The sequence below is a fragment of the Prionailurus viverrinus genome, chromosome A2 (genome assembly GCF_022837055.1).
Source record: "Prionailurus viverrinus isolate Anna chromosome A2, UM_Priviv_1.0, whole genome shotgun sequence".
Classification (NCBI taxonomy): domain Eukaryota; kingdom Metazoa; phylum Chordata; class Mammalia; order Carnivora; family Felidae; genus Prionailurus; species Prionailurus viverrinus.
Genome location: NC_062562.1, coordinates 162,134,498 through 162,158,509, shown reverse-complemented (window position 1 = coordinate 162,158,509; position 24,012 = coordinate 162,134,498). Strand labels below are relative to the sequence as shown.

Genomic DNA, 24,012 nt, shown 5'->3' with positions numbered 1-24,012 from the left:
CTAAATGTAAAAGCCCAAACCATGAATTTTTGAGAAAAACACATTATCTTTATCGTCTAGGGGAAAGGATTCTTAAAGGTCACAGAAGGCAGGAACTGTAAAAGAAAATTAAATTAGGTTTCCTCAAAATCAAATAGACCTACTCATCCAAAGACACCATTCAGAAAAGGAGTAGCAAGCATTGGACTGGGAGAAAATATTAGCAAAACCTATGCGACCAAACACTGGTTCCCTAAATACATAGAGAACTCCTACGACTCAATAATAAAAGACTTGGACATTGTACGAGGGAAAAGAATGTTAAATTACGTTCATCTTCCTTAACTGTGCCTCTGTGAAGGACAGCTTAGGGCTTTGCACATGGGTAATTTCAAGTTGGATTTTACGCATCATATCCATGGTCTTAATTCTTGCAACAATCACAATGGCTCCCTGGTCTTCTAGCTCTGATAGACACTGGCTGCTCTCTAGACCAATCGGACAATACTAATCCTGGAACTTTACCCTGCTCCCTTAAATCTAATCCATGGATTCGTGGAGATCTCATAATTCTCTGCGCACAGAAATTTCATAATTTTTCCCCTAGTATCAATCTTCTCATTATTTTGGGCAGTAGAGATTTAGCATCTTCAATTCTGAGAAATGATTTTATATTCTCTTTACAGAAAGATACCATAAGTTTAAAAAAAATCTCCTCTGCTTTTCTCCAGAATTCCTAACGGTCAGATATTAGGCCTCCTGGGTTAGTTCTCAGGCACCAAAGCTTCGTGCCCTTTCACTCTTCACTTTCACCTATTCTCCTAGCTCTGTTACTTTCCTTAAAATCAGAGTTCTCATTTGAAATAAGGGTTCTTTTTTCATAGCATCCTGCTCCTACTCTACTACTGTAGTAAGAATCTCTTATATCTGATGATGCTGACTTTCAAAACATTTTCTTCTGTTGCCGGTATTAACAGTTTCTCCTATCCCTTTTCATTCTATGGTTGTTTATTCTGTTCTTTCAAAACGCAGCTATTCATGCTTATACTCATAACGATAAGGAATTGCAATGCCAGCTGGAAACACCACTGGCCTGAGAGAGACTGGAGGGCCACAGCACGTGAGGCGGCCACTTCGCTGCCGCCGCCTCGCATGGCGATAAATGGATGTGCCCTTCAGGGCCGTTCATTCTTCCTGAGAGCTATTCAGTCTCCAGCATCACCACCAGTGTTTTGCAATGGAATTGGGGACCAATCATTCTAAATGCTAACTTTCTGTCATAGCCAGTGCTCATAGTTCCTACTTATGCCAACGTCCAAGCCTCCTGCCCTAAATTTCTGACTCAGTCTCCTTCAATGTGTTCGAAGTACACACAAGAGTTCTGCCTGGGACACAGGATATGCTCTTGGCCGCCAAATGATCTGTACTTGGGAGTAGAGGGGATGATGGGCTGTTAATTTTACAGATTTTGAATCTATTCATCATCTCCCAGGCACCGCCCCATCTCACACTACCTTCTGCCAAACTGGAGGCTTCAGATCCCGAGCCTCTCCAGTCCTGCAGGAACAGTGGCTTTCCTGCTGCAGCACCTCTCACCACCCTCTAAACCAGGGCTTCCTATATTCTGGTAATCAGTTGCCCCGCCTCCATATGCCTTCCATCTTCCACAAAAAAAAAAAAAAAAATTTTTTTTTTCAAGTTTTTATTTTCATTCCAGTTAGTTAACATACAGTATAATATTAGTTTCAGGTGTAGAACTTAGTGATTCATCGCTCACATAAAACACCCAGTGCTCATTATTAACAAGTGCCGCCTTTCTATTCCAGAACACCTACGGTGTTTATTCTCTTCCATTCTTCGTCTTCACTGATCTTAAAATTCTTTTACTACCGTTTTAGTGATGTCGCAAAGGGGAAAGTCAAAACGTAATTTTCATCTTTAACCGGAAGCCCAGAAATTGGCGCTTTTGTTTTCTGTTTCTATTGCCACTACCCCAGTTCAGAACTTACACGACACCCGTGTGGAATACTACTACTCAGAACAAGCTGGTCTCTGGTTGCCTTGGACTTCTTCCTGTGTTAATCCCATTTGGTTTTGAGATTAATCCTATTTCTAGATTAATCCTCCTAAAATCTGTTTACATCAAGTCATTCGTTCTCAAGTCACATATCCAGTCTTTATGAACCTACACTTACAAAACAAAACAAAAACAAGGAAACAAGTGCAAACTCACTTACCTGGTTTTCAAGGTTCACCAAAATGGGGCACCATCCTTTATCCAAGCAATTAAATCAACCAATTCGTCTGGTTATTTTTGTGCCATTCAAGCTGGCCGACGCCGTGTCCAATGCCACGTTCGCTAGCAGTGCTACTCCCACTTTCTCATTCATCCTTCTCTCTCCAGCCAAATTCACCAAGGTTCTCATTCGTTGTTTTCTGCGCATCCATAGCCATTCTTTGAAGCCCATCTCAATAGCCCTGGCTCATGAACATTTCTAACCTTGCCAGGGTCAAATTCTTTCTCCCTCCTCCGGTATCATCCTGTGCAATATTTCCTGTCTGCACTACCACCAAAATATCCCATCATAAATATTCCATCACACACACACCCCCACATGCACCTACACATCCACCATTTCATTAGGCATTAGACATAACTTATAAGAATACCTGAAACAGACGGGTGGGGGATGGGCTAGATGGATGATGGTATTAAGGAGGGCACTCGTGATGAGCACTGGGTGTTGTATCTAAGTGATGAATCACTGAATTCTACTCCTGAAATCAATGCTTCACTGTATATTAACTAATTTGAATCTAAAACAACAACAACAACAACAAAACCCCTGCAACATAACAGTACAAAACAGGCCAGAATAAACATCTACAAAAACGGGAAAATAAAACAGGATACAAAAATTATAATGTCTTTGCCAGAATCCTAAAATCTACCTAAACGAATATGAATTACAAAAAAAAAAAAAAATACATTACACATTTGGAGGGCTATCTGCCAGAAGTAATTTTGATTTCAGAGTATTTATCTCCAGCATTTCTAATAGCATTCGAGTAACTGACTGTTGAGTCAATTCCTAATTCTGACTAAAGTGCAAATATTATCAAAGTAATCAAGGAAAATAAATTTTAACAAAGATGCTTGTTTCCAGATGACACAACGACAATCACAAGAGGTGAGCTACAAGCTAAGCCTGGTATGAGGCCAAGAGACCATCTCTGTTCACTCACAGGGATGCTTCAGAGCAAATTCTCTGTAAGGATCAACCACCAGGGTACCATGTGCATAAAAACCAAACCCTACAGATTACTTGTTTACTTGCAATTGAGAATTTGTGTTAAAGGTTATTTTTAAGTTAATATAAACATCCATTTTCTCCGCACAAGTATGTGTGTGCACGCGTGTGTGCAGGTATCACACAGAGAGATGTGAACGAGACAGAGCCCAAACTGTAGGGACCGCTGGTATGGCCAAGACTCCGATGGAAGACGGAAGGAAAGGAAGTACTGCTCACTGTGTGCCTTTTTGGCCTGCTAAATTTTACAACAGGATTATTGATCTGAAAAACAAAAATTCCATTTTAAAAAGCCCCCAAATAGACCTACTCTTGGGTTCATGTAGTTTTTCCTTCAGGTAGTTGTAAAGTCAGTGGCTGTGTCCGACCGTGGAAGAGTTCAGCCGAAAGCCCAGCTATTCCTCATGAAAAATGCTGGTCCAGGGAACCCCTACTTGCTGTTTTTGCGAAGAGGAAACAGACACGAAGCTTATATGGGAGATAATAACAGGTGTATGCTTTTGAGGGAGTAGTGAACCACCTCTCACAAAAAAATGACACCAATCGTGCTTTGCATCCAGGCCGAGTCCTCAGAAAGGCAAGAAATCAGAGCCGACCCATCTGGACAGACTTTACACAGCTTTGACAACACACAAGCTTCCGTTTGTATTTTTTTACTCTTACCTTTCAATCAACTGCACTACATGGGGAAATGTTATCGGAAAAGGAAAAAGATTCTTAGTGTGTATCAGAAGCTGCTAGAGAGAAATCATCTATCCAGGGGAACTAGTCCTTCCTTGAATCAGCCTCGAGTCAGATGTGAGGACAGGCATCCCCAGATTATTTCGAGTACATTATGTGAAAGGGAGAATAATCCACGTCTAAAGAAAGACTCTGAAACGGATGCATTCCTGAATTACTGAGTGTGGTTTTTCTGTGCCGTGGGGAAACCGCAGCCCTCCGGCTTCCAGATGCTTTCTCTCCGCACGAAGTGGGGCTCCTTCTACTACTCTGCTTACAGAGACCACACTTACCACCCGCCGTTCCAACACATGCAGAACTGCGTGTTAATAAATCATTTACTTTAGACGAAGAGTAGGAAAACAAAACAGGACTAATGTTTACAAGAAAATGGGTCACATCTAAAATTATTTTTAAAGCAAAAATAATTAAAATAGAATTTGAGGATTAAGTATAGGAATTAGAGGAAACCATTCAGAGGTAAAAATAAACTAGAAGCCTAAAAAGTAATAAAACAGAATTGAAGCTTCATTCAATAGTCAATGGGTTAGTTGTTTGACGCTAAGGCAGCCAGAGTCTTAACAAACCCACATATTTGCCTTTTAAAACTTTGGAGAGTCTTTTCAAAAAGCTCCCTGGGGTTTCTTTGGCAACACAGCCAGCGGCAGAAAGCGGAAGGGGATCCAAGCGGACACGGGGCCTCTCGCTCAGAGGTCTGTCCAAGCCTCGCGGCCACGGCAGGCTGGAAAGGGGTCGGTGGGGTGGCGGCTCGCGTTAAGGAGCCAAGCCTGGTTCTGCCTCCAAGATGGGCCAAGTCACTCTCTGTCACCCCACAACCGTTCAACCATTTCCGAGGTATACTTCTGCGTGACTGGTGGGGACAAGTCTCGGAAAGGGGTCACATCAGATACAAAGGGGTCTAGGGCCAAGTCACACACGCGCACATTTCTGTAGATGTTTGCAGAGCACCTTCCCCGCAGCGGGGGCCGCAAGGAACGGCTCGGTTCATCTCCCGCTGACGTGTCCCGCCGGAAGACAGGGGGGTTACTGCCAGCGCTTAAGGGAGAGGAGGGGGACTCCGGTGACCGTCACCCCCAGCACCACGCCTCCGACTTAAACACATCTGGGGAATCGCTCCGCGACTCTGAGTTACCACCAAACGCAAACCATTTTCATCTTCTAACGGAAAAGTCAATTCAATTAAAGAAGCAAACCTAAACAGAACTATTTCCTACCACCGCTTCTTACCCAACGGGAACTTACAGTGGAATCTTGAACAGCTAGCTTGTATTATAATCATCTGGAAAGGCTACACTGAAAGTTGCATTAAAAATTCTATCTATCTTCACATGTCAACAAACGTGCCGGGACAACTGGCAGGAGCAGCAAATCCACCTCCCACTTGGCACAGCTGGTCTGTAAAGTTAGGAAAGAATCGAGCCGTCGCTGGGCCACTGTCGGTACGGTTCCGAAAAGGATGTCCTGTATAAAGCAAATGCACATCCACAGCCTATCTCAAAAGCCAAGTCTGCCTGCAACTGATAGTGATTAACTATAAAATTTGTTTGAAAATGCTCAAAGCAGTCTAAATACGTACACCAGGATTCACATTTAGAAGCAAAAGAACCTGAACATAGCACATTTGTACAACTAATTAACAAAATATCACTTCTAGAGGCAATGATGCAATATCATTTCTGTGGGTTCTCCCTCAAAGATAAATATAGTTTCTCAATCCTAAAAATTATTATTTTTTTTGAGACAGAGCTAGTGAGTGAATACAGGGGAGGAGAGACAGGGAGAGAGGGAGAGAGGGAGAGAGGGAGAAAAAGATAACCTTAAGCGGGCTCCATGCCTACCATGGAGCCAGAGGAGGGGTTCAATCCCACAACCGTGAGATCATGACCACAGCCAAAATCAAGAGTCAGATGCTTCACCAACTAAACCACCCACGCACCCCCTACAAACTATTTTAAAAGTATTAGGTCAGTGGTGAAAGGCAGAGTTTTGCAAGTAAGTGTAACTAAGACTTATATTTGCATAATGAAAACAAATAATAAATGGTATTTTAATATGCATGTTCTACACTGAAAATCTAGAAAGCACAGAAGATCATTTAAAAATGTACCATCTAGGGACGCCCGGGTGGCTCAGTCAGTTGAGTGTCTGACTCTTGATTTCAGCTCAGGTCACGATCCCAGGATTGTGGGATCGAGCCCCGCGGAGTGTGAGGCCTGTGTGAGATTCCCTCTCTCCCTCTGCCCCTCTGCCCAGCTCACGTGTGTGCTCTCTCACTCTCTCCAGAGTAAATTAAAAAAAAGAAATTAGCATCTATTAAAAAAAAAATACCAGTGATAAGCCCCATACCTCTGGAGAGCTACCTTCAAAACAGGGCGATGTGGTTTTTCACAAGCAGAGAGGATGCACTGAGGGTTCACAGAACACGTACCACTTTGCATCCGGCTTCTCCCTTGTTACAGACATTATTACATGTCCAAGAATATCCTGCAGTGTATCTCTATTGGCTGTTTACAACCTTTAAATACCATTTCATCTTTAGTGATGAAGACTGAGGTTGGTTTCCACGGTTTCCTATTACTAAAATATTCTGAATAGCCTTGTACGTACAATTTGAATACCACGACTTCCTTAGAACAGAGTTAAAAGTTAAAAAGCCAAAACACTGTCTTTATATTTCTAAATGTCTCCCCAGAAAGATCACAGCAAACTAACGTTTCCATCTGACGACAGGAACTTCACCTCCCTCTGTAGTCTGCCAAACACTGGTTACAATCACTTCTTTTAAAACGGTTTTCAGTTTTGGTGTAAAAAATTTAATTCTTCATTTCTGTAACAATTATAAGTTGTAACATTTTCTCATACGCCTACAGACCATTTGCATTTCTTCTATGAATCAGTTATGTCCTTTAGAACCTCACTCTAAAAGTCTGGATAAATACATAGGAGAACGGTAGCTACATTTGGAAAAACTGTAAAATACCTTTATGTTTAGGTTTATCTGATGTTAGCCACATTCATTAGGTGAGCCAAACATATCCATGTGAGACTATTAAAAAAAAAAAAAAGTGCAAGACGAAAACATCCAAATGCATTCGTTGGGCTGGATGGTTATTTCAAAGAAGCCACGGGTCATCATGAATCTGTTGTGAAAGAATTTGTTATTCTTTCGGTTTGATCAGCTTTTCTAGGAGATTCTGAGCTTTCTCTAAAGGTAAGAGGGAATCTGGCAGCAGGTAGGCTGAGCTACTGGAATATTCCCCACGGCTCCTAGGAAGAGCTGGCCAGGGCCAGAGCATGTCAGCCTGACGAGTGACAGCAGCAGCTGGGACGTGACCACGCAGCTGGCAGGCACTGGCCGCGGTAGGACCAGCACGTCCTGGCACGTTGTGCCTGCGAAGCATGCGCGGCCGAGGGCTCAGTCACTCTGGGTGCAAAGGTGCCCCCAGGCCCAGGGACCGTGAACTGTGTCACAGAACATCAGGACGGAGAGTAAATATGAATCCTGACTAGGTCTGTTATCACTTACTGCGAGGTGAACGGCCAAGACTTGGAAATAGGAACGGGATCCTGAGTGTACTGCTGGGGAAAAAGAAGACTTCGAAAAACAAACAAAAAACGAGGCTAATAAAACAGGATAAACTAATTCAGCTCACAGCACCACAGGGAAAAATCCGAACTCCAGCGCTGAGAACTTTCGTAGGCATAAGGAAACAATGAAAGACACCAACGCGGAGGTTTCTCTGGATCCCAGGGGAAGGCAAAACATGGTCTGCGGTGTATACTGACCAAGGGAAAAAAGGCCTGTGATCTGGAAAGGAGGGCAGGCAGATCTGGCACCCAGCGAAACCAGAAACTTCTACCACACTCGACCAGATGGGCCGCTCTCAGTTACGCCACAAGGACCCTCCATCATCCTGCGTTCTCACCATCAACGTTTGCTCCACTCATCAAGACCCACGCTTGCTCTGAGCGAAGCATGACACCTGAAGTGTCAATAAACCGACTAAGAAATTACATTACCTATTTCAATTTTTCAAAAAGGAAGAAGTCTACTATTGTTTACCCACCTATTACATACCCACCAGCACAGAACGCACGCCTGTATTTTACTGGGAAAAAAAAAAGTTGCTGTATTGACTTTTTAAAAAAACTTGACTTTAAAAAAAAACAAACATGTATTTTCAAGGTTTGTTTCTTTTTGAGAGACAAGAGTGTGAGTGGGGGATGGGCGGAGAGAGGGCGACACAGAATGGGAAGCAGGCTCCAGGCTCTGAGCTGTCACCACAGAGCCCTATGCGGGGCTCGAACCCATGAACTGCGAGATCATGAGCTGAGCCGCAGTTGGACACCCAACCGACTGAGCCACTCAGGCGCCCCAACAGCTGACTCTTGAACAAGAGGGTTGAACTGAACGGGTTTGCTTAAATGTGATTTGTTTTCGCTACATACAGTAGTGTAAATGTATTTTCTCTTATGATTTTCTTAGTATTTTCTTTTCTCTAGCTTATTGTGAGAACACAGTAAACAATACATATGACATAAATGTGTGTTAATCGACTGTTTATGTTCTTAGTTGGGTTTCCACAGTTGAAAGTACTTGGCTATTAAATTTTGGGGGGGGGTCAAGCTATATGCGGCTTTTTCACTGCACAGGAGGTCAATGCCCCTAACTCCCGTGCTGTTCCAGGGTCGGCTGTATAGTACGTAAGACACCAAGGAAAGTTAGAAGCGAGGAGACAAAGACTGGACAGACAGACATGCCGGAAGGAGCAAGGGCTTGAGGCTCAAACTGTAGAAGAAAAATGAAGCCCCTGAGAGTAGCGGCTGGAAACAAAGGTGAGTGAACTAGATCTTTCTGACTGCAGATGCTCTGGGACTGTTTTCTTTCCAAAAACACCTTTCTCTTTCCTTTGCCATTTTGAGTTAAAAAGTCAAGAAAAATGTTTACACTGTATAATAAGGCTCTAAGAATATTTGTTTCACATTCAAAAGCAGGGTATTTTCTCTAGAAAGCAAGTCACATATGTTTCTCCAGGATAAACAAAGGGTAAAAATTGAGCCGTTAGCCCCCAGCCAGAGTTAGGAAGGAAAAGGATCCCTCTTTTCTCTCAACCAGCTTTTCCTCTCGCCTGATTCTAACCCATTCTCCGTCAGCAACTATCGCCAAGGACGCTCTGACCTTGCAGAGTGAACAGTGGGTGCACAGTCTGCTCCCTCCTCCCAGGACCAAAAGCACCCGCTAACCTGAAACACAACCTGACAACCGCCAAGTGTCAGATGTCACTGTAAACCAGCCCGGAGGAGATTATTTTAAAAGGCGATGGGGCGCCTGGGTGGCGCAGTCGGTTAGGCGTCCGACTTCAGCCAGGTCACGATCTCGCGGTCCGTGAGTTCGAGCCCCGCGTCGGGCTCTGGGCTGATGGCTCAGAGCCTGGAGCCTGCTTCGGATTCTGTGTCTCCCTCTCTCTCTGACCCTCCCCCGTTCATGCTCTGTCTCTCTCTGTCCCAAAAATAAATAAACGTTGAAAAAAAAAAAAAAATTTAAAAAAAAAAAGGCGAGTCAGCAAGTGGTTAACACGGAGACCGAACACACACCCGAAGAGAAAACTTTACAAAAATCTGCAGTGTTCCGCAAACGGAGGCGGGGCTAGCACTGCCGCGGTGTCTCCAACAGCACCCGGTCTGAGGGGACCCTCAACGCAAGTGACCACATGCTCCGGAAAAGCGTGCGCGACGCCCCAAAGTTCTAGTTGTGACAATAACACCACCAATACTGCAAATACTTTGAGCAACAGGATTCACTCAGATACAGAATCTGAAGGTAGTTAGCGGATAAAGGCAGGTTTCTAGGGTCAGGCTACTGCGCATTTTAGTACCGCCATCATTTACTGTGGCTGCCGTATCAAGCAAGTTACGTGAGCCTTTGGGGAAGTGGTTTCCGACACCAACAGAGGAGGGTCACTCCCACCAGCCCTCGGGGGCAATGCAAGCCTTGAGGAAGACGAAGATGCTTCCTGGCCCAAGGCCTGACACATAAGACTCCAACTGTAGCTGTTATTTCATAAATACCTGAAGAATTAAAGTAAGATATTTTAGACTCAGCCGGCCTCTCCACTCGTAATAAATGTATAAAGCTGTTATGTTGTCAAACGCAACTGGGAGGAAAAGAATACTCAATTGAAAGGCTGCATTTCCGAAAAAATTTAGAAACTGCAGAACTACACATTCTAATTATTTACAGAATAAAAGAAGCCAGTAACGGCTGTCTCTACATTCTCAGAGTTCTGAGAGCATGGCATGGTCCTGGACAGAGGACCAATCTGATTTAGCCAAAAATCACATGTGAAGAAATTCCCCAGAGAGAAATCAGCAATTAGACGTCTTTGGTCTCCACACCGGGGCTCCCTGGGCTTTCCGCACACCAGAAACCCAGCCAAGTGCCTTGTCTCGCCACTGAAATCACCACCTTCAGCCGTATTACTTACAGGATTAAACAAAAACAAAAAAGATCATAAAGGTCATACACCTAGGTAAGCCACAACCCCCGAGTGGAGGAACCTCCTCTCTTCTGTCAAAGATCCTATCCTCCTTAAAGGCTTTCTCTATGTCCTGTGACCCAGCAATCCACTCCCAGCTATCCACCCAAGATAACAATATTCACAACAGCATAGTTCAGTAAGAGCCAAAGGGTGGAATCAACCCAGGCGGCCCATCACTGACGAACGGATGAACAAAACGCGGTATGTGTCCCTGCGATCCAGCCGTCAGGAGGAGGATGTGCGGACACGTGACACAAGGCTGAAGCCACAAACACCGTGCTAAGTGAAAAAAGCCGGTCTCAAAAAGCTAAACATTGTGTGATTCCACATTTCTTAAATGTCCAGAACAGGCAAATGCACAGACAGAAAGTTGATTAGTGGTTGCCGGGGACCGAGGGGAGCGAGAACGACAGTGACTGCTCATGGGTACGGATCTTCTCTTGGCGGTGATGGAAATGTCCTAAAATGAGACCATGTTGGTGGCTGCACGGCCCTGGGAATATACTAAAAACCACTTAAAGAAGGGTGAATTTTACAGTATGGGAGTTATATCTCAATTAAGTTGGTTTTTTAACAACGTAAATGTACACGCACATAGGAATATGTACACAACTATAGTAACTTTTAAGTTAATTTTGAGTTAGACATGCAGCTTCAGGTCTATTTAAAGTAATGCTAATTTGGGGGGACAATCCTAAAATGTCAGCATAGCTGAGGGTACACTGGAATATCACATAGCCAAGTTTGACAACTATGGATACATACTAAAAATCTAAGATTAAATCTCCACTGAACTAGCAACTTTAAACTACTAGAACCAGCAAAGCGGTAGCAAACTGCTGTCTAGGGAGTTAGCTTAAATTTCAATTTCTTATATCTGAATGGAATCAAGAAACTTACAAGTTAAAAAGTGTATCGTCAAGTACATACTAGAGAACAGGAGCTATGTCTTATACACCCTCATGACCTTTGTGGCAGGCAGACAGTCCCTTGCACACACCATGGACCACATAACGCGCGAATGAGATACTTTAATACCGTATGTGTAAAACAAGGTCGTGACTGTCAAGCTTTTTGCTCTATGTGGTAACCCTTTAGATAAGGGTCAGCGAACTGTTCCCATAAAGGGCGAGACAGCAGATATTTCTGGCTTTGTGGGCCAGACTGCTTTTATTTTTTAATGTTTATTCATTTTTTTAGAGAGTGAGCGTGGGGCAGAGAGAGGAAAACAGGATCCGAAGCAGGCCCCGCACCGTCAGCGCAGAGGCCAGTGCGGGCCTTGAACCACGTCCTGAGCCACGGAGGACCAGACCATTTCTGATGCAAGCACCCTGCTCAGGCCCTGAAGCACAAAGGCGACCGCACACAACACAGAAACCAGCGCTCCCCTGCTTTCACTGGCGCGGTCCGATGGAACTTTCCGCAGCGACGGAAGTAGTGTGCCATCTATCAAGCACCTGAAGTACAGATACCGTGACTTAGGAACTGTTCATTTCAGTGACTGCCAATGTAAACAGCCACACGTAGTCAGTAACGACTGCACTGCACAGCACTGCTTTGGACTAACCAACCAGCCAATTTTACCTCTGGTCAAAAGACTTAACGAGTGTGAGTTAATTTTTAAAGCTAAAAAAGGACTCTGAGTATATCACAGGGTGAAAACGGAAAGAGAAAACACGATGTAAAATTTCTAACCATTCACAGATCATACTAGTAAATAACTGAACTTTTAAGCAAATTAATCTTAGCTCAAGCAGTAGGATACGTGTAGAGCTCCATGTATCTGGATTTCGCCATACTCTGTCTGGTATATACTTGCTGGATTCCAGCGCGGAGGTCGTCCCAGATCTGGTCAAGGCCAATCTGCTTCAGTCCATGGGGATTCTGACTCCTGTTTGATGACATCGTGAGCGATATTCTTAGGTCGTCCAGTGCAGCAATCCAAACTCAAGGTACAGCTAATTCTCCATCAGATGAAAATATACAGTATCATTCCAAATTTATTCACAGCAGCTCAGAAAGGATGTCCTTTATATGTAGAGAATGAAATCTCATTGCAGGCAAACCTGAGGAAGAAATAAAGCCAATTAATTCTTTCTCGACATCCTGGGGTGGGTAATGGGGTGCCTGCCACGCGCACAGAAATATTCAGTCTGTGGGCATTAGTGGGCACCACTCTAATCTAGAGAATATTTCTCTTTCTCTGTGGAAACAAACTCATGTTAGATGGTCTACGTACAGAGATAAGCTTACTTATCAGGGATTTAGGTCGGAATCCTATGAACTCACAAGAAAAGTGTTCACAAGAAAAGCCGGGTGAAACTGCAGAAGCACAGCTAACACCGTTGCTCTTTTTTGCCTCCTGAAGGTATCAAAACTTAGCCACTTGGCCTACATAACAACTAGAAAGATAAACTCAAAGGAAAAAAGGCAAAGCTAACTCCCAGAAAGCGAAACACAAACACCTAAAAAGTAGGAAAAACCAACCACACTAGTTACCTGTGAATTCTAACAGTTTTTCACTTAGCACTTTGCAGGAATGCAGATGTTGGGGGGGTTGAAGGTGCAGGGAAACGGTCACTCCCCCTTTTAGAAGGGAATTTGGCAGGAATCATCAAAATTTTAAATGTCCCCTAAATTCAGTGGCCGGGGTCTGAAGCTCGTCTCCACACCTACTAGGTATGAGGTCTTCGGCAAGGTACTTCACTTCTCAGCCTCGATTTCTTAATCCTCAAAAGGAGGGGCAGACCATTTTTCTCAGTTACTGTGAAGTCTAAATAAGATAATGCCTCTGTTATTTACTACCTTATCGATATTTAACACAGTCAACGCTTCACAATTAATACTGGCTATTATTTCCAAGTGTATAAGGCTCCTGCAAAATAGAATTTAATGCTTCAGGATTTCAGATCCATAGATAAAGGGCCGGAGGTATTCCATAGCCTAGTAACTCAGTACTTCTCAATACGTAATCCTACAGTCACACCTTAAGGATCATCTACGTACATCACACTGAAATGTGGAGGTTTTTAAACAAGTACTTCTGTTGTCAAATTAAGAAACACTGAATTATTTGAATGGCTCCATACAATAAATGTTGGAGGTAAATGATGTCTGGAGCAGAAGAATGGGTTGTCAAAGCTTGCCAGTGCAAATTTGAGTTCAGCAAGTAATTCGGTACATTCTCCATCTTCCATGGCATTAGCGCTCCCTGTAGGCTAAGGCACATTTGAGGAGAATGTAGTTCATACTCGTGGATCAAGTCTGAAAACCAAATCATCTCTAACATTTATTTAACTTTTACGGAGGCTTCACGCCCAGTGTGGAGCCCAACGCGGGGCTTGAACTCACGACCCTGAATCAAGACCTGAGCCAAGATCAAGAGTCAGACGCTTAACCAACTGATGCACCCAGGCACCCCTCTACTAATTATAATCTAAGCTTTGGGACCTAATATTTTATGAAGCCACACTACCACTCTTGATCCTGCAAGTATTCTACAGCATACGCTCAAAGAAGTAGGCTCAAATGTAGAACATAAACCTATCTGACAGAAGAATTCCCTCAAGTTTTAGGGAAACCAACCACCCAGCAGCCACTTCGCAAATGCTCCCGGAATCTATGTTCCATCTGCCTTTCCTTCCATCTCCCTTGGGAGGATCATACCCACCAACACCCCACTTGACAGTGTGTTTGGACCCGTAGTACCGCCTGGTGGCGCGACCTATTTAAACCCGCACTCCTTGTGTTCCACCCGGGGGCAATCATCACTTCAACTCCCTGGACTCACACACACACTTCAGTTAATTCTAACTTAGATAAGCCTTCTCAGACCCATCTAGATGCTCTTTTACTCCTCTTTCTTCCCGTTTAATTCCTAGCACCAACCGGGAAAAATGTTCCACTCTTTCCATTTTCACCTTTTCCTCACCGTATCACTTCCACTGGGCCGCATAAAAGTACCTTCAAGTTCAACGGGTTACTACGGGGACGTGTCTCAACCTCCTTCCTTCAAACCCCCACCTGCCAGTGACTCACGAAGTGTATCTCCAACCCAGACTGCTTCTCTTGAGTCCAGGCCCATCTACACATCTCAGTGCCCAGTTCACACCCCCTCCTAGACCTCGCACACCCAGCAGGCGTACAGCTGAACGCAGGAGCTGCCCCCAGATGCCCCGTTCACCGGTGCCGCCCATCTCAGTGAGTGCCAGAAACCTGGGATAATTTGAATGCCTCGTTCCTGTTCTTTCACATCTGAGTGCTACTGACTTTAACCTTCGAGGTCACGTCACATCCACTCACTACTACCTCCGTTTCCTTCCCCAGCGGTCACTGTCGTCATCGTCATCGTCGTCATCATCATCACTGCCGCCGCTCCCCAGGCTGCTTGTGCCCGGAAAGCTCCTGTGCTCCCCCGCCCACGTCCAGCCAGGTGACACTCACTAGAAGTCCCAGACCAGTGAGTCCCACCTCGTGGGACTTTCCCTTCTGAACTCTCATTCCTGGTAATCCCAGGCCCTGTGTCTCTCCCTTCTTTGCAGAGAAGGATTCATGGCACAGAGACCATCTCTTTTGCTGAGAACCTAGTTCGGAGCCCGGCACACAGATCAATGTTGTATATGAATAAATGAAATAACAAATTGGGGAACTGAAAAGCTGTATGTTTTTAAAGGATTTAGAAATAATGAAGTATCACCATTATAAAGCATCTGAACTTACCCTCAAACCCTCACTTAGAATCTCCATTAAATTCTATCTTGTTTCTTCACTTTTTCCTTCAAACACTAGATTTTAGGCTGAAATTTTTCTTACTGATTCATTTACTAATGTTGTTATTCTGGTCACTACAAACATATACATATTTTAATACAGTGTTTATTTATTTTTTTTTTTTTTAATTTTTATTTTTGGGACAGAGAGAGACAGAGCATGAACGGGGGAGGGGCAGAGAGAGAGGGAGACACAGAATCGGAAACAGGCTCCAGGCTCTGAGCCATCAGCCCAGAGCCCGACGCAGGGCTCGAACTCACGGACCGCGAGATCGTGACCTGGCTGAAGTCGGACGCTTAACCGACTGCGCCACCCAGGCGCCCCTTAATACAGTGTTTAAACAGACTTGTAAGACGCCCAGGAGTTCAGTGATCAGTAATATTTTACTGAACAAATATTTAGTACGAAACTATCACGTGCCAGGCACTATTGTAGGCACTGTCTTATGTACTCTTAATAATAGTAAATCAAAACAGACACAACTCTACTGCTGTGGAATAAAGCACCTACAAAGCTAACCCATTAACTTTTGGTATGTGACACACTTGTAAAGTGGAAAATTTATGTACTACGCATTTGTGTACCAAAAATATTTGCTCACAAGAACCAATTACAGTAAGATTGGAGGTTAACTTTAAAGATAGTTAGTTCTGGCCCTCCCTTTTACGGAAGCAATCAAACCTAACCAATGTTACAACGCTAGAAAGTGTGAGAACCACAAGCCTGACATCTGGATTCTGAAAAGCCAGTATTCCTCAATACCCTGGTGTCACTTTTAGGTTCTTTCATTTTTAGGGTGTCAACAAATAGGGAACCAATTTCAACAGTCACAAACCAATCAATGTGATACATCACAACAATGAAAAAGGATACGAAACCATATGGTCGTTGCAGTAGATGCAGAAAAAGCATTTGACAAAGTACAATATCCATTCATGATAAAAACCCTCCACAAAGTAGGTTTGGAGGAAACACACCTCAACATAATAAAGGCCATTTATGAAAACCCATGGCCAACATCATACTCAATGGGGAGAAACTGAGAGCCTTTCCCCCAAGGTCAGGAACAAGACAAGGATGTCCACTCTCACCACTTTCATTCAACATAGTCCTGCAAGTCCTAGCCACAGTTATCAGACCAGAAAAATAAATAAAAAGCATCCAAAGCAACAAGGAAGAACTAAGACTCTATTTGCAGACGACATGACACTATCTAAATAAAACCCTAAAGACTCCACCAAAAAACTACTAGACCTGATAAAGCAATTCATTGAACTCGGCAAAATCAAGGTACAGAAACCTGTTGCATGTCTATGCACTAATAATGAAGCAGCAGAGAGAGAAATTAAGAGAATAATTCCATTTACAACTGCACCAAAAATAATAAAATACCTAGGAATAAACTTAACCAAAGAGGTGAAAGGCCTGTACTCTGAAAACTATAAAACACTGATGAAAGAGATGGAAGACAACACAAATGGCAAGACATTCCATGCTCATGAACCGGAACAAATACTGTTAAAACGTCTACACCACCCAAACAATCTACAGATTTAATGCAATCCCTATCAATACCTACACATTTTTCATAGAACTAGGACAAACAATCCTAAAATTTGTATGGAACCACAAAAGACCCCAGATAGCCAAAGCAGTCTTGACAAAGAAATACAAAACTGGAGGCGTCACAATTCCAGACTACATGTTATATTACAAAGTTATAGTGATCGAGACAGTACAACACTGGCACAAAAACAGACACATAGATCAGTGGGACAGAAGAGAAAACCCAGAAATAAACCCACAATCATACAGTCAATTAATCTTCAACAAAGGAGGCAAGAATATGCAAGAGGAAAAAGACCATCTCTTTAATAAATGGTGCTGGGAAAACTGGACAGCTATGTGCAAAAGAAGGAAACCAGGCCACTTTCTCACACCATACACAAAAATAAACTCAAATAGATTAAAGACCTAAATGTGAGACCTGAAACCACAAAATCCTAGACAAGGGCACCAACAGTATTACTACTTCTACGACATCAGCTATAGCAACGTTTTTCTATTTTTTTTTTTAATTTTTTTTTTCCAACGTTTATTTATTTTTGGGACAGAGAGAGACAGAGCATGAACAGGGGAGGGGCAGAGAGAGAGGGAGACACAGAATCGGAAACAGGCTCCAGGCTCCGAGCCATTAGCCCAGAGCCTGACGCGGGGCTCGAACTCACGGACCGCGAGATCGTGACCTGGCTGAAGTCGGACGCTCAACCGACTGCGCCACCCAGGCGCCCCAGCAACGTTTTTCTAGATATGTCTCCTGAGGCAAGGGCGATAAAAGCAAAAATAAACTATTGGGACTACATAAAAATAAAACCTTCCACACGCAAAGAAAACAACAAAACTGCAAGGCAACCTACTGAATGGAAGAAGATATTTGCAAAGGACGTGATAAAGGGTTAGTACCCAAAATATATAAAGAACTGATACAACTCAACACCAAAAAGACCCCAAATAAACCAATTGAAAAATGTGCAGAAGATGAAAAGACATTTCCCCAAAAAAGACACCTAGTTGGCCAACAGACGCATGGAAAGATGTTCAACATCACTCATCATCAGGGAAATACAAATCAAACTACAATGAGATAGATCACCTCACACCGATCAGAATGGCTAAAATCAAAAACAGAAGAAACAAGTGTCGGCCAGGATGTGGAGAAAAAGGGACCTTCTTGCACTGCTTGTGGGAATGTAAACTGGTGCAGCCGCTGTGGAAAACAGTATGGAGGTTCCTTAAAACACAACTACCCTATGATCCGGTAACTGTACTAAGTACCCACAAAATACAAAAATACTAATGCAAAGGGATACACGTACTCCTATGTTATTGCAGCATTTACAACAGTAAAATTATGGAAGTGGCCCAAGTGTCCATCAACTGATGAACGGATAAAGAAGATGTGGTGCATATATACAACGGAGTATTATTCAGCCATAAAAGAAGAATGAAATCTTGTCATCTGCAACAACATGGATGGAGCCAGAGTATAATGCTAAGCAAAATAAGCCAGAGAAAGATAAATACCATATGGTATCACTCATAAGTGGAATTTAAGAAACCAAACAAATGAGCAGAGAAAAAAGGAGAGACAAACCAAGAAACAGACTTACCTATAGAGAACAAACTGATGCTAACCAGAGGGGAAGTGGGTGGGGGGATGGATGAAATCGCCGATGGGGATTAAAGAGTACACTTCTCACGAGGAGCACCGAGCAGAGAGAATTTGTTGACTCACCGTACTGTACGCCTGAAGCTAACAGAACATGGTATCTTAACAATACTGGAGTTAAAATAGAAAACTTTAGAAAAACCCAGATTCACCAATTTTCTCTAGAACACCTCCACTCTCCTAACTCAGCATCGGCATCCAAATATGCCCAAACACGTTCTTTACGTGCTTTTTCTTCCTCTACTACACTTCCCATTCCAGTTCTAAGTCTTTACACCAAGACTCACTCACACTCTAGAAGATCAAACACAACCTTTTCATGTTAAAATGTCAGGGTGACATCACTCATCATGAGGGAAAGACAAATCAAAACCACGATGAGATACCACCTCGCACCTGTCAGAACGGCTAACATGAACAACTCAGGCAACGACAGATGTTGGCGAGGATGCGGAGAAAGAGCAACGCTTCTGCACTGCAGGTGGGAATGCAAACTGGTGCAGCCGCTCTGGAACACAGGATGGAGGATCCTCCAAAAACTAAAAATAGAACTACCCCACGACCCAGCAATTGCACTACTAGGCATTTATCCACAGGATACAGGTGTGCTGTTTCAAAGGGACACACGCACCCCCATGTTTATAGCAGCACTATCGACAATAGCCAAAGGATGGAAAGAGCCCAAACGTCCATCGATGGATGAATGGATAAAGAACATGTGGTATATATACGTATATACAATGGAGTATTACAAAGGCAATTACTGCCATTTGGAACTAGAGGGTATTATGCTAAATGAAACTAGTCAGAGAAAGACGAATATCATGATTTCACTCATAGGAGGACTTTAAGAGACAAAACAAATGAACATATGGGAAGGGAAGCAAAAATAATACAAAAACAGGGAGGGGGACAAAACAGAAGAGACTCTTAAATACAGAGAACTTAGGGTTGCTGGAGGGGTGGTGGGGTGGGGGGTGGGCTAAATGGGTAAGGGGCATTAAGGAATCTACGCCTGAAATCATCGTCGTGCTATATGCTAACTCAGACATAAATTTAAAAAATAAATTAAGTTAAAAATAAATAAATAAAAATACAATGCCAAGTTGACTCTACTACACACACTTTGCGTCTAGTTCTATACGTGTAACTTTGTACCATGGCACACTTCAGTTTATATGCAGAATATGCTGGAAAATAAGCAAACTAGTCTATTTGAAACTACCTGCTCTAGTTTTCTATCGTCCCCACTGAGTATTCAGGGTTCACACATAGTTGATGTGAGGTTCTCAAAAATTCACAACGTCCTCACCTATTTAAGCAAATAGTTTAAAGAGGACACCCTTACCTCGTATCCCTAGTCTCAGTATCCCCTAGGGAGTCGCACACCCGTACGCTTCAACATTTATTACTAATATGATAGGAAAGGAATCCAGAACTTAGTCGACAAGGAGACGTTCCAAGTAAGCACATGAGGACAATGTCTTCGAGGTGAGGCCACGCGCTGACAGCAACAGCCCACCTGCTGGTGTCCGGGTGGCCCCTCTGGGGCAGAGGCAGGGACAGAGTTTGGGTGGGAGATGCTTCTTAGGAATGAAGCGTCTGCCCCCCCCCAACACCCCCCACCCCGGCCCCCAGCTCTGCAGTCAGCCCTGTCAATGCTACACACAAGGCCGCACTGGCCTCAGTGGCTGGAAGTGGGCCAGGCCGGGCAGCTCTCTGGGGCCGAGGCGGGCCCGGAGGAGCTGAAAGCCGGGGCGTCTGCTGCCCGCGCCGCCCACGCTGGCAGTCAAGTCCCCTCTCGAAGGGGCAGCCAGGTGGGGCACCCGCGTATCCACCAGGCTGTCCCAACGGACATACGGCGCTCTGGTAAGCGGTTTTCCACTTCGGGGCGAGGGGGCAAGGGGGCAAGGGGCTAATCTGCGCGTGCGTCGCCCAAGTGTCTGGTGAACTAAACGGACAGGAAGACTGCTTGGGGTGATAACCCACGACGCAGGCGCCCGCGAGGCCTTATCTGCCAGGATTGCAACTTCGGAGACAGAGCACTTTACAAACGGGACAGCCTCCACCTCATGACCAGGCCATCCAAACTGCCCATGGCCTTGAGCAGACTTCATAAAAAGAGTTTCGAGTGGTTTTTAAATAAGGGGTAAAAATATTTTAGCTAAAAACCTTTGGAGGTCCAAAAAGCCAATCAATACAAGAAACAAATGGCAAAAGTCAACCTGGTATCTATTCAGGAAACCAGGCAGTTTTCAAGAGAATTCTGGTATCGCAAACCCCTGACGTTACAGCGTTCACGTCTGTGGTCACGAACATCCAGGAGAAACGCTGATTTATACAGGAAACCGAGGCACAAAACGCAACCGGTCAAGGACAGGAAGCAGAGGCAGCCCAGCTGCACCTCACGAAGCCGAACAAATCACCACAAATGCAGACGCATCGCGCTCTTCTCCTTTGTGTCCGCCTGGGAAAGCAAGACGGCGGAATGGGACACGAGTCAGAATAAACAGCCTAACAGGAGAAAGGAGGTTGTCTATATAAGGACTCCCCTCAAAGACCGTGTTGTTCCAAAGGGACAGAAAAGTCAACAGAATCCGTAGTACACAGACCTTCTAACAATTCACACTGTGAACCAACCAAACAGCCGATTTCTCAACGTTAATGGTGCACAGGATGTCTTCGCTGAGGAGGAGTGCTAGGTAAACAACCTCCAGGAATCCTGAAAAACACCTCCTCTTTGCTATGAGGAAGTCAGAGTTTCAGTAGTAATAAAAGGGCTCTTTTAAATGAGCACTTAGAACAGCCTTCCACTGAACGCTGACTGATTATCAACTGAATAGAGCATCAAGGGATACGGGAGACGCTAACTGCGGCGAAGTTGACACGTTCGTTGGCTACGAGACTGGAGAGGCCTTAATAAGCGGACACCTCTTGTGAATCTCCATCAGAACGACAGTAGAAAGCACTTCTCATTCGAGCGGACTTGGCCATAAAGTGGTTTTTCCTGAACAGATCTCGGGACAGGTTTCTTCAAGAAAACTAATGTTTTAAGGAACAACACAGCTTTATTTACTTACTTACTTATTTATTTAGATTACTCTGCACTGGTCCCTACTCATTTCTAACTAACGCTCATGGAGCTGACCACACACTTTTGCAACTTTTTCTTTAATAACGAAATACATCTCACTTAATGAAATGTATCTCGTTTTTGTGAGCTAAAATCCTATTGTTCATCAAACTAGTCCCCTGCTAAAGAGCTTTAGGTGTTTAGTTTAACAGTTGTAAGTGACACTGTAGCAGGCAGCCTTCTAAGGATTTCTCTTCTGCTGACTTGAGTGTGCGTGATAAACGCCTATGTGTATCATCTATGTGATAAATGCACGATGGAACCACCTACCAGGTCAGAACACAGTGGAGGAGGAACAGATTGGTGGGAGGCAGTTTACTTTTGGCCACGGTGGATCTGAGAAGCATCACAGAAGCATCCTGGGAAGCTGGGCTCTGGAGAGATCATTCTGACAGGCACTACTGGAGTCTGAGAACCAGCGTTAATCAGAGAAATTGCAGAAAGAGATGGGCCCAAAGTCAGTCCTGAGAACATTTAGAAACTGACTAGATGATGGGGAACCACAGAGTCTGTACCTCCAAAGTTACAGCCCCAAACAATGAGAGGAGCCCCACTCTGGAGGCCAAGGGAAGAAAAGGCCATGGCGGGCAGGGCCTCATCGTGGTCCTACAAAAGGCTCTGCCCTCTACCTCTTGTATGATCTTGAGTAAATCACTTAATGTATCTCAGAGGGGTCAGGATTAAGTGAGGCAACACAGCGAATAAAGGCTATTATTTTCATCGTCATCGTATCTGAAATGCAGCTTCTGGTTTCAGTTCTATTTAAGCCACTGGTGACGCTTCAGCAAGGAAAGTCTCACTGCAGCCTTCAGGACAGAAATCAACTGGAACGGGTTGGAAGACACAGAAATGCAGACTGTTTTGGCCAAGAAGGGGTGAAGAAAGCGGGAAGAGGGGTGTGAGGTCTGAGAAAGGCCGAGAGACAGGACAGAAGGCTGGCGCCAGTAGTTGGCAGCAGCCCGCCAGATCGACGACGCTGGAAGTGGGGTGGTCTGGTGACAAGGCCGAGGCTGAGGGCCCCGGCCTGAGAACAACGGGAACACAGTGGAGCTCAAGGAAGTGAAGGTCAAGGCACCAGGAGCACCGTCCCCATAGGCAGTGAGTCACCTGAGATGATGGTGCTGAGAAAAGGAGCGGAAGACCGAGCTGGGCGCCAGACTGCCCGGTGAATTTCGCCAGCCCTTGGCGACAGGCGACCGCTACTGGGAGCGGAGCGGGCGGGGCCTCCAGAGAGTGAGTCTCTGACCACGGCCCGTCAACACCTGGCGGGGTCGGGGGCACTGAGCCACCTTCAACCTGGAGGCTGGTGGAATGTGGGAGAACACGAACAGCCACAGCTTGGCTTCCAGGAGGCTTCAGCTCCGGAGATGAGCGAGGAAGTTTAAGGATGTGGACAGAGGCTACAGAGGGGCGTCCTCGTCACGGGGTCAGACTCCAGGGAGCTCTGCGGAGAAGTGAGGTGGGGGCAGAAGTGAGGGGAGGGGGGCACGGTTCTGGCAGAGAGGCCGTGCAATGCAGCTGTGGGGGTGCTACGTGTCACCGCGGCCACTGGGAGACACAGAGGCGATTTAACGATTTAAGCGTCTAGTTGCAGGAAGGAGGGTGGCCTCCACTTTATGAGACTCGGCCCCCAAACTGGACTACAGGGCCAAGCGTTTCTTCACCAGACATCTAAGCAATTAAGCTTTTCTGTGTTCTCCTAAGGTATCAGTCCCCTGACAGTTCCTCAAGCACAACAGGTAGGAATATACATTCTCAAGACCCTTAAGGAACAAAACTACATCTCTACTCCGGGGGAGAAACCCACCTTATCCCTTATCCCCACCTCACTTTCACCTCAACTGCTCCAAAAGGCCAGATAACCGCTTTTGCCTGTTAATGAAGTCCTGATATTTGCCCCCATTTCTGAAGACCAAACACTTCTAGCAGGTACTGTTGCAGCAGCCAATGCTGAGGAGTGTGAGAGCAAGATCATTCAGATCCGAGTTGTGACAGGAGTGCAAACGACAAGGTTTTTCCAAAAAAAAAAAAAAAAAAAACAAAAAACCGACTATTTCTAGTGCTTCAGTTAGGTGGATGGCTTTTGAAAAAATGTAGAAAGATTAAAAAAAAAACAAACACTGACTTAAAATGTTAGTTTCTTCTAAACGTTAAGGCTATATTAGAGTCAGTGAAAATGTAATAAAATTCACCGTTAAAAAACAAGTTCTTTCTGTAAGTGGTCTGAGGTGATCGATGAAAATGATCCGTTATTCACACGACCCAGGAAACCCCACAAAACCATGCAAATCCAGTGACTCAAATATCCGC

The 24,012-nt window shown here is 44.5% G+C and overlaps 1 protein-coding gene across 3 annotated transcripts in view; it reads right to left on the bottom strand.

Annotated features, from left to right (window-relative positions):
• CUL1 (cullin 1) overlaps positions 1-24,012 on the bottom strand; it is a 105,282-nt gene that overhangs the window by 55,887 nt on the left and 25,383 nt on the right. For 2 of the 3 annotated variants that reach the window (XM_047843781.1, XM_047843773.1), the window contains exon 2: positions 12,336-12,636. In XM_047843781.1, coding sequence (XP_047699737.1) covers positions 12,336-12,475 — 140 coding nt within the window. In that variant the 5' untranslated portion in view covers positions 12,476-12,636. Of the gene's footprint in view, positions 1-12,335; positions 12,637-13,069; positions 13,306-24,012 lie in introns of those variants that run through there. The other variant, XM_047843784.1, reaches the window with a different exon arrangement.